Source organism: Xenopus tropicalis, chromosome 5, assembly GCF_000004195.4.
Source record: "Xenopus tropicalis strain Nigerian chromosome 5, UCB_Xtro_10.0, whole genome shotgun sequence".
NCBI lineage: Eukaryota > Metazoa > Chordata > Amphibia > Anura > Pipidae > Xenopus > Xenopus tropicalis.
Genome location: NC_030681.2, coordinates 126,172,995 through 126,185,035, shown reverse-complemented (window position 1 = coordinate 126,185,035; position 12,041 = coordinate 126,172,995). Strand labels below are relative to the sequence as shown.

The 12,041-nt window shown below is 38.7% G+C and overlaps 1 protein-coding gene across 2 annotated transcripts in view; it reads left to right on the top strand.

The window, feature by feature from the left end:
* LOC100498039 (allantoinase, mitochondrial-like) overlaps window positions 1-5,930 on the top strand; it is a 29,543-nt gene extending 23,613 nt beyond the window's left edge. For both annotated transcript variants that reach the window (XM_031902561.1, XM_018094450.2), the window contains exons 6-12: window positions 852-897; window positions 1,549-1,642; window positions 1,744-1,930; window positions 2,798-2,936; window positions 3,552-3,724; window positions 4,451-4,483; window positions 5,502-5,930. In XM_031902561.1, coding sequence (XP_031758421.1) covers window positions 852-897; window positions 1,549-1,642; window positions 1,744-1,930; window positions 2,798-2,936; window positions 3,552-3,724; window positions 4,451-4,483; window positions 5,502-5,663 — 834 coding nt within the window. In that variant the 3' untranslated portion in view covers window positions 5,664-5,930. The remainder of the gene's footprint in view (window positions 1-851; window positions 898-1,548; window positions 1,643-1,743; window positions 1,931-2,797; window positions 2,937-3,551; window positions 3,725-4,450; window positions 4,484-5,501) is intronic.
* The last annotated feature ends 6,111 nt before the right edge of the window (window positions 5,931-12,041 follow it).

Genomic DNA, 12,041 nt, shown 5'->3' with positions numbered 1-12,041 from the left:
ACTCAAACTTCTTTAATATATTTGTTCTCATTTATATTTCCAATAATAATTAACATCAAAATAAACAGAATACACATATGATAGTGCAGCTGGTTAAATCTAGAGTAGATTTTTTCCCCAAGTATTCCCCCTCAGGGTTATGGCATATGGGGTATGGTTTCCAGCTTCATGTGTGCCATTAACCTTAGATATATAGTCACAACTCCTTAATGGTGCCAAATGGTCCCTCGACTGACTGAAAGCCTATTGTACAAGGCACCAGAGCCAGGCCTACCATACAAAATTACTGCTCCCCCCTTGGCAGTACGGGTGGGCAGGGAGACTGCCTGTATGTTCTCTCACACCAGGTGCATCGGTGAGTGGGGAGATTCAGTGCGCTGGGCTCATAGATAGGCCAAGATAGGGGAATGCAGGCATAAGAGCTATGTACACAGCGCCCCCCATACCATTATGCCCCTGGCATGTGCCTGATCTGACTACCCCTAGTTCCGGCCCTGCAAGGCACAATGGCATCTAGCTAAACTATAATAGGTGGTGATGTATCCTTAAAAAATGATAAGGGTTCACTGAATCCATAATTTTTTTTATTGTCGAATCACTCACAAAAGACTCACCATATACCATACCAAATCTGATCCCCAATATGCACATTTCAATTTTAAAAAAAAATCAGTAACTGTATATGTTTGGTATTGATAGCGCTGGTACGTGTAAAAACTGATATGTGTCATCTGGTTCTGCTGATAATTGTTTCCCCTAGCATTGCCTCTCTATCCTTTTTATATTCTACACTGAGAGATATTAAAAAAAATCAGTAATAAAAAATAAAGTTAACTCTTTTTATGTAATAGTTTCATGCTGAATTTGATGATCCCTCAAGAGCCCCAACGAACGGAGGTGAGGAAAATCATTTATTAATTCTATGTTAAAGGTATACAGTTGGGGTAATGTAATTAAAGGTGTAAAGATTGTTAAAGGACAGTGTTTTGAATCTCTGGTCAGTTGTTGGAAAATAAAGATCAAATAAGTTGGTATAGGTTACAAGATCTGGGAAAAATTTGCCCTTTTTAATTATGATTCTAAAATATGTTTTTGATTTGCGCCTAAAAGCAATATTTAATAATAAGTAATAGTGACAATTGGGGAACACAAACTGACAGGTTTAAATTTTGAAAAAAACAATAGCAGCTTTTGTGCTTGAATGGAATGGCCATACACATAGCAACTGCGATCTTTCCTGCAATCGCCAGATATGGAGGTAGAAACAATAGGGATTCTACCTCCACTTGCCAATTCAGCGCTAAACTATTGCATTGCAATGGAGAGGATAGGAAAAGTTGGAGCGAGGACCGTATCAATGAGCCGGTGCAGTCCCCGAACCAACAAAAATCAAGCCTGTCCGATTGACATCTGGTCAATTTTTGCAGAACACTGTTCTCATGTTTTTTTTTTTTTGTAAGATCTGTTAACCATCCCTTAAATTAAATCTGTAAAGTTCCCAGTTTTATGAACACCTATACCTTACTAATCATTTTGTGCACCTTACAGACCCAATGCAATATGAAACATTCCTTGCCTCTCGCCCCCCTCACATGGAAGTTGCAGCAGTGGAAGCAGTGGCCAATCTATGCTTACAGTATAAGTAAGTCATTCTTGTGAAATGTCTTGCATTGTGTCAGTGTCAGGTCTTGTTATGGCGTCATGAAAACTGTAACAATGATTGCCTTCTTGATCCAATCTCAGAGTTCGCTGTCACATTGTGCACCTCTCATCAGCAATGGCTCTCCCAATCATCAGAAAGGCCAAAAAAGCTGGGGCACCTCTAACTGTAGAGACTACACATCACTACTTAACACTGAGCGCTGAGAAAATCCCACCTGGGGCCACATACTTCAAGTGCTGTCCCCCTGTTAGAGAACACAGCAACAAGGTATGGTTGAGTGTTTTCAGGCAAACAAATACATCCTAATAAAAAGTGATAAATATATGTTAAACATGAACACATGCATATTTTCTCATTTTACTAGAATTATGTAAAAAATGAATAGCACAATAGCTAGCGTTGATCTGGACCCATGGCAAGACTAATGGCCCAAAGAATGAATTTCCTGTTATGTGGCAGCAAGAGTTTTTCATTATCTCATTCTAGGTTCTAATGAATGTGTGACGTTAACACTCTATTTGAAGACTAATGGTAGTGATAACAACTGCCCCCCTGTACTGATGATCATAGTATGTCTCCATGGAATCGTGCATCGAATATCTTTTTGTTAATAGGCATGTAGCTGCAATATAAGGCATGGAATATGATTTTATTTTGCAAATAACTATTTTGGAACAGTGGTGGTGAAGGATATATGTAGAATGCAGATGTGATATGGATATAGCTGGTTAGGAGATGTTTTGGAGGGCTAGTAAACTAGAAAACTGTCCAGCTTAAGTGGTGTTATGACATTTACTGTATTCCTCTGTGTGTCTCAACCTGACCTGAAAGATCCCCAACCTCTCATATTAGTTTATAACACCCCATAGTAGCTGATTTTTCTGTTCAGACCCTATAAACCTACTTCAGGCTTTTATGGTATTTTAACAAACATTCTTCTAAGCCTGCATAATATGGTCACATTGTAATTAGAAACAACACCGTGAATATGCAGAACTAGACCTAGGCCTGTTAATAGGGTTGTTCATCTTTTAATAAACTTATATTATGAAGCAAACAGTGATATTCTAAGATAATGTGCACTTGGTCTTTAAATCGACATGTTTAATATACCATGTTTTTCCCATCATGTAGGAGGCACTCTGGAATGCCCTCTTGCAGGGCCATATTGACATGGTTGTATCTGACCATTCTCCTTGTACACCTGATCTCAAACTCTTGCAGGATGGAGATTTTCTTAAAGCTTGGGGGGGTATTTGCTCATTACAGCTTGGTAAGTAAATATTTTAATATATATAGATATATAGATATATATATAGAAAATAATCATCTGTGGCCAGCACACCCTTCAATGTTTCATCAATGTGATATCAGTATCACTCTGCTTAAACATAACAATGTCTAGGATTAGGTTTTCTTAAAAAATGACAGTAGCATATTTTGGAAAATGTGTAGTTTCCCAAGGAAACTAAATGAATGAAACTTTGAAGCACTTACTGTAGAACTTTCTCTGTATAATGTATAAGAAATATTGCCCTGTAACCTCTTGTTTGACTGGCAGGAACAACAAGCTGAGCACAAGCAGACTGGAGCCCTTGTGCTGAATGACACCAGTAAACATTTCCTTGAACAAGCTTATAGGGTTAATTAAGCAACAAGTAGGTTGGAATACCCAAGTTAGCATAGAAAGACTTGTTAGTAAGTCAAAACAATTCACTAACACTGATTCGCAAAGCCTTGTGCGCTCCATATGTGAATGCACTATAGTATCAATGAATTGTCCAGTGTTCAAACCTGGGAGATTCTGGACATAGAGTTTGTAATTCTTTATCTGGAGTTGTTGTCTCATTTCAAAAGAAATCTAAAGCTTCCAATCTTTTATTCATAGGATTATCTCTTTTCTGGAGCTCTGCAAGAAGTCGTGGTTTCAGCCTGCTGGATATACCCCGCTTACTGAGCAGTAACCCAGCCAAGTTGTCTAGTCTGGATGGTAGAAAAGGGGCCATTAAGCCAGGCTATGATGCTGATTTGGTTATTTGGGATCCTGACAAGGAATATCAGGTAAAGAGACTGAAAAAGAGACCACCCAAGTGTCAGTATATTGACTTTTAAAGTTGTCTTCTTTTACTATTTGTGGTGTATATTATATAGTGAACAACTTAAATACAAATATGCGTATAATTGAATTATTAATTATTAATTCAATTCATTTGGTGATAGTGGTTTTGAAATAATGATATTCAGAAATACACAGAAGATGCAATGTGTGATGGTGATGAGCTGGACCCCCTCCTCAACCTGCCAACATTGCATTGCCAACTAGAAAGGTAAAATTACAGCTGTAACCTCAGTCTGGGATGTGGTGCTGAACATTTTAGCTATTGCTGGGTTGACGGAAGACATTTTGTGTTTCAGATGTTAATACAGAAGGATAATAGGTAGGCCGATGGCCTGACACTTTGCAGTTGCTCAGGTCAACCACCCCAAAGATTTGCCCTGCATAAGTGCTCAGAGTTCTTTATTTAGATGTAGGTTTTGAACTATGAAGATTGTAGGACTCAATAAAAGGCAGTTTAAATACTGTAAAGGGCATCCTGATATGTCAAGAGTAAAAAGTTCCTTAATAAGTGCAGAAAATGTGTATACACTAATGCAGGATACATGATACCTTTTTTTTTTTGCCTTGTTATATCTAGATAAATATTGACAGAGTGTCTGTTGGTTGCATTAAGTTCAAAGTGGTTATTGTCATTCTAGATGAGGATACATTTGTATTTCTTTTTACAGGTGCATGAAGCAAGCCTTCATCACAAGAATAAGGTAACATATAATACACATGGCTTGTGACTAAATCAATACTAACATTAGTTGCTATAGAAAAATGCATTTTGTACAATGCAAGGTGACACAGAAACATAGGGTGAGGCTGCATGAATGCCAGTGTGGGCAAACATTCCAGTCAGCATCTGTTTGAAATCAAATGGATGCTATTTATTTAGCCAATAATCTCATTGCACAGTGCTGCATGTTCAAGTGATTTGTAGCTGTCACTTTACAGGACCAGTCGATGGATGGCAATTCCATTCGCTTTCAATAGGGGTCAGTTTTAAGCTTTTTATCCCCATCGTATGGAGCTACAAATTTCCAGGCAGAAAAATTCTTAAGGGGAAATGCCACCCAAACACAACTTAAGCTTTTTGAAAAGTATACATAATTTCAAGCAACTTTGCTATACACATCAATTCTGGCTGACTGCTTTGAGACTCAAATAAAATGTAACAATAGTCGACTGCCCTCATCCTGCCTTCAGCCTGTATCTTCCAACCCCACAATTCCCAGCACATGTGATGCCAATAAGGAAAGGAACATCACAGGGCAATGCATTGTGGGTTATGTAGTTCCTGCATGCTGTCTGTAAGCTGTGGAGAAGTTACAATTGGTAACATCAATGTTGTAGCCCCTCCTCCTCTGCCAGGATTTCAGATGATGCAGAAAGAGAAGATCTATTTTTCAGCTGGACTTCAGCATCTAAAATGTTATTTAATAATACATTTTTGAAGTAAAAGATTGCAGTGATATGTATATTAGGGATTTCTGTGTTGTGTGGGGCTCTTTTAACAAATTTTGGTTTGGAAGCCGGAGTTCCCCATTAAAATCCCCTTTTATTGGAGCATTCTTAAACTGAAAATCAGTGCATCCCTGTTTGGCACAAACCTTGTCAAATCACTATTTTAATATTTCAGGCTGCACTGTCATAATGTTCAAACTAGTTCTTTATCATGCTTTCTGTTTTAGTAAAGGTTTATAATGATAACAACATTTGCTTGTACATTTACAGCTTACACCATACCTGGGATTTCAACTGTGTGGAGAAACTGAAGCAACTATAGTTGGAGGAATTCTGGTTTATTATAAGGGAAGGCATTGTCCAGTTCCTGCTGGAAAACCTCTTCTTATTCAAACAATGGAACTGCCAGAGCCCAGTGATCCATACTACTAGCAATTTCTTGCTCCTTATTCTTCCAGTGTCACCTCTTGTGGTGTCTCCTAAAATGTTTACTTGCCATGATTTGATGAAAGGAAATAAAACAAACACAGACTGAGCTTCCCATCACTACCTTTAGTATAATACCTACAGTAGGTAACTTCCTAAATAATTTCCGAGCTTCATGAACTACCCAGTGTGCTACCCAGTGAGTACGAAAGCTTTCTTGGCCAGCACACTGCAAAATGCCCTTTCTAAACAATAAACTGCATACTGATTATTGTTGGTCTGTCATGTTTCAATTTTATATTACAAGTATGGAATGCATACAGGATGGCCATCCATCACTGACTGCATCTTGAACAAATAATTACATTTTTTAAAACCGATTTCCTTTTTCTCTGTAAAAATAAAACAGTACTTTGTACTTGATCCCAACTAAAGCTGGACATACACGGGCAGATCCGCTCGCTTGGCGATGTCGCCAAGCGAGCGGATCTTCACCCTATATCCCCATCTACGGGTGGGTGCTATCGGGTAACAATAGGATTTCTACCTCCTTCTGCCGATTCAGCGCTGAAGGCAGATTTTGGTCAGGAGCCTTCTATGGCGCCCGATCAAAATCTTTTAACTGGCCCGATCGGCGAGTCAACCGCTATCAGCAGGTTCCTGCGATATCGGTCGACTCGCCGACTTGCCATACACGCACCGAATATCGTACGAAACGAGGTTTCGTACGATATTATCGGTGCGTGTATGGCCAGCTTTAGACCAGTTACTGTGCTACTTGGCCCATATATAGGTGCATTGTAAATAACTACCTTTTATTTCACGCTAGGAGCAAAAATTATTTTATTAAGTGTGTAAGAAATCAACTCTTTCACTGCCAGCCACGTTTACATAAATTTACTGTAGTTATCAACTACCAAGTCATTTTCATTAAAGACATTTTCTGGGGAAAGGTTTTTCAAAGCATAGCACCAATAATGAACATACTGCAAGGTGAAAAATCCCACAACAGTAAGTTCACCCTAGAACATCATTCATTTTTGGAAAGTATACATTTTGATAAATTACTAATTGGTATATATATTTTTATTCCAAACTACCAATCTAGGTTTGGTAAATTTAGCAATTTTTATGCAGTTTCTGAAAAGCGACAAAAGTCCCACATTTTACACTTATCTTATCTCACTCATGAGTTAGGATAATATGCATAGGATAAATGAAATATGTGGCACATCATGGCTGGCACTTCCGAATTAATATATTTGCATTTTATGTGTAGCCCCCAAAACATAAACTGAACCAAGGAAGCCATATATTTTTGGAAAGAACACATGATGAGAAATCTAAAATTCTACTATTATTACATGTGTAATAAAATCACAAAACATTTAATAAAAAGATGCAGATTAATTAAAAAAAAAATATATATTATATAAATTGTAAGACAGTGTGATTAGTGATCAAAATACTTGATTCGTTATGGAATAAACAGGTTACAGGGCAAAAACAAGACACAAAATGGTTAAAAACAAGTGCGTTTGTTCCATAAGGGGCTGTAAATAAGTACAATGTGCTTCACTGACAGCAAAGAATTTCATTGGACTGTGAGGCTACGTATCACCTACGTGATTTGCCTGCCAGCATGTAAGAGGTACAACCTTGGAAGGCAAAGGACTAAATAATGGCAGATTATTGCAGCAATAACTATACAGAAATCAACTGTAGAGGTTGGTGTAGAATTTTAGATCCCAGTACAATTCAGTACAAAGTAACCTCTAAAGCCAGAGCCCTTTATTTGGTCTTTATATTTATTTTCCAGGTAAAATACTATTGTCTATAAAAGATAACCCAACTTGGTACCAAACTGTACAGTATTCATTGCAGAGAGACAACATCAATGAAACATCTCCACTCTGAAATGTATTTCTTTCATGAACCTCACATCAATCACCTCATAAACAATCACTTTAACTGGAAATATAGAGTTATCATGTGTTGAAAATGTTTAATGTTATACCTGTAACAGCATATGGAACATATTTTTATTCTGCACACACACATGACACACAGCTACACGCACACATTCCAAGAATAAAAAAGCCCAAACAGCCTCTCCCAGGACCAATATAAAGCACCAGTCTGAGGCAGCTTACAGAATTTGCCTGAGGTTCAGGATTTCTAGTTCAGGCCTACACTATGCACACTCACATTGATATCTATACACACTCTGTGGGTATAGCTCCAACAATCACTAATTAAAGCAAAAAATCATATTATACCTCATTACTGGCCTCTCCAGCTTCACTCAGTTGTACACCTGTAACAGCAGCCATGGCAGGAAGTGACATCCTGATGCACATTCCGTCTGTCACCAAAGAGTACACATTACTGTGTACAGTGTGACAGGAGAAAGAAATACAATAGTGCAACTACTGTGGGACACACCTTTCCATATGTAGCAAATAGCAAGAAAACAACTCTTTGAAGTTAGGTGTCGTGGGAAACTGTATATAGTGAAAGAAATATTATTGTTAATGTCCCTTATTTATAAAGGGTTTGCACATTTACGCAGCATCATAACATCAGCTCCCGCCCCAGTGGAGCTTACAATCTATGCTCCTACTACAATCTCACACAATACGTATGTTTTTAGAGTGTGTCTTGTCTCTTTTCAAGAGAAGTAATACATTCCATGTATTCTAATTTGGCCTTGTTTGCTGCTTTAGAAAACTTGTTATAGCATTTATAGGTCTTAAAAGATTCAGGTTCCTTTCCAACTTTTTAATGTCTCTCCACTTCCTCCTATTAGTTTTTATCTAACATGAACAACATACATTGGTCCATGAAGCGAAAGCATACTACCTATCTAATCTATCAAAAATAGATTTGTTTATTTACTGTATATACTCGAGTATAAGCCTAGTTTTTCAGCACCCAAAATGTGCTGAAGAAGTCACCCTCGGCTTATACTCGAGTCGGGTGCCATGGGTCCCTCCAGACTAGCACTCTCTGTACTTTGTGTGCAAATTAGGCCACTTGCAACCAGACCCTCCAGTGCCCTGGCCCGCTCCCTGTAGCAATAGTTATTCCCCCTTACATGTCCTCCAGGACCGGGCCTGCTGGCAGTTTGCCAATGCGCATTGAGCGTGGGGTAGTACTCATTGTTTTTGTTGACCCTCTTCTCCACTTACAGAGCTAGTTAACTGTTTTTCTTTGAAATAAATATTTAGAAACATATACCCCACTGATGCCTTAATTGTATTGGTATTTATTTTGATTATAGAAACTTAGCAGTAGCTGCTGCATTTCCCACCCTAGGCTTATACTTGAGTCAATAAGTTTTTCCAGTTTTCTTAGGTAAAATTAGGTACCCAGGGGGTGGCCTTGGTACTTAAAATGGCAGTTTTCTATTTAGGATTACCCAATGGCTCATACAAATAAAAAAGTATATTTTTATAAAAATGGTTTATTAAGATGAAGCAGAGCTTTACATATAAGCTGTTTCATGCAATATATTTTTATAGAGACCTACATTGTTTGGGGATATAGTTTTCCTTTAACACTGACATATATAATAAATCCCTACATTTTAGGTACAATTTCCAAAATGAATGTATTTAGTACTTCAAGTACTTCTGCTTTTGACAGGATCTGTGTACCACCTACTATGTAAAGATTTTTTATCTTGTTTTTTTTTTATAGGCAGAAGGAATTTTTTTTTTACATACAATGGTTCCTTGTATGTAGGTCTAGCCTACTCTATTCTGCCTCAAATGAAGGAAATCTGTGTGATTTAAACTAAAACTAGGGGTCACAACATGCACAATACAGTGCAATAAACACTAAATGATAAAGAAAAGCATGGGCCAAAAGCCAGAAGTGTTAGATGCTGACCCAGTCACCCTTGGTTAGAGTACTGCGTGAAACAAATTTGGAGGCTCAGACCTGACCCGGACCTGTGACCCAAACCCGCAACCCATATTTTCACCTGCTTGGACCCAACCAGCAACTGCCTTATCCTCAACCCAATCCATAACCTGCTGACCACCATTAAACAGAAAGTGCTGTTGCTGCAAACCAGAAGTGACATCATCAGAAGTGGGCGGGGTAGAAAAAATGTTTTTAAAATGTTTAAAGGAGTAAAACTTAGATAATATGAATAATATTAGATAAGTAACATAGACAAGACCCGCAACCTTGGGTTGCCACCTTTGCTGTTGTCTAAACCTGAACAAAGGGGGCGGAGCTGGTGACATAGTGGGTGGAGCAGTGATGCTGAGGATGGGCATAATGATGTTGGGTGGGAATAATGATATCAGGCAGAGTTATGATGCCAAGGCAGTGTTAGTGTATCACTTTCACACAACTGGCTGGATTTCTGTTCAGTTTTCTCAGTGTTTTAAACCAGACATCCCAAAAACTGGGATGGGCTCAAAACCTGGCAGTTAGCAACCCTATCTCTTTCTATATTCTGACAGATGAGTAAGTCCAATCCTTTAACTAAAGGTATGGGATCTGTTATGCAGAAACCAGTTATCCAATAAGATCTAAAAAACAATTCCTCATTTTTGATTTGCTTTTTTTGATTAACTTTACTTGATACTAACTATTGATGGATTCAGTCACGGTGAGTACTGAGTGATAGCTGTTTATGGAACATTGTGTGCTGTTTTATTTCAAGGGCATTTTCTGGGTGGAACATTTTGTTTACCAAAAAAAGCTACGCATTATAACTATGCCTGCATTTTGTGTAATTCCACTTCTGAAACAAGACAAAGGACTCTAAATACCCAAATAATACCTATATAAGAGATCTGTTGTTGGCTGCGGCCACATGGGGCAATTGCTCTTTAGTGGTCACTTGTTCCCTCACTCTTAAGGGGGAGAAAATGAAGGAGGTATTTGCACATGGGGTGTTTTTTTGCCAACACAAAATCACAAAAATACCTTTCCGTTGCAGAGTGCTGGAACTGCAAAACCAGGCATTTTTGGCCCAACCTACTTTTCAGTGCAAATAAATAGAGCTGTGGGAGGGAGTGGATCAGCAAAAAAAGGCAGGTTGTGAGCAGGTGAGCCAATACTACGTGTGCCCTAGGCCTAACGTAGACCATACCTGTACTTATCTGTTCTTACTTTACGATTGTCTTACATGACAACAGTTTCAAATGAATAGGTGTTTGGCCGGTCAGCATTGTCACATTCAGACTTGATGCATGGATCCTCAGAGGCTTGTTGCTTGCCTCATGGTACAATACAGATGGAAGGATTTGGTAAAATGGGCTCCCAAAACCATTCACTTTAATTCTCACGGATGAGACTCCCCTTCTCAGGTGTGGGCCCTTGCATATGTTGGAGGCAGGGTTTAGTATAACTATATGTCTGGGGTTGGAACAGTGAGAACAGGTGCCAGTGACCTTGAACTCAAACAACAAAGGCTTTATTAATTTGATCCATATAGGAATACTTGAACATCAATGTACCATAATACATATATATATATATTTCCCAGGTGTCAGGGTTATACTCACAGTTATATATTCACAGAAATACTCTGTCCCTCAGGGTCAATCATTGCACAAAGAATTTGTTAAATAAAAAGTGTCATCCACAGCTTTTAGGGTCTTCTCTGCAAGTGGAACCTAGGCATATCCTTTTGTCCCTAGGTCTGTACACTTGGTCCCTACTCTGGCCAATAGTGTACCCGGGACCCTAATCCCACTAAATATCATTGTTGGAGCCTCAGACTGATAAATCCTAAACTATCTATAACACCTAGGGGGAGATTTACTAATCCACGAACGGTCCGAAGGCGGCCGAATGCGTGTTTTTGTAATGATCGGTAATTTGCAACTTTTTCGTCACTGTCGCGACTTTTTCGTATATTTTCCGCGACTTTTTTGTCACCGCCGCGAAAAAATCGGATTGGTTTTTCCGCCGTTTACAATCGCTCAATACGAAAAAATTTCGATGCGACGGCGACGAAAAAGTCACGAGAAATATGGAAAATTGCGATGGCGGCGAAAAAGGTCGCAAAATTTTCGTTTCCGATACGATTTTTTCCCTTTCGGGATTCGGATTTGTGGATTAGTAAATCTGCCCCCTAGTGTGATCTATGACAGAGTATACCCTGACACTTACTTAGCTTGATTAACCCAGGTTCCACTTCTCCCTCGCTCTGGTGGGATCTCTCTGGAAATGGACCCAGAGGACATGGCTGCTCCAGGTTATAAACCTTAACAAACTAAGAAACTGCAATGGTCATATCTTGACCCAAGAAAGGGAGTTTATATTTCTTCTAACATAAGGTTCTCCCTTTGCTGTCCAAGGTTCTAAGGAACTGCCTGAGAAAAGATGCAGCAATTTTACCATTCCCCTGCACAAATA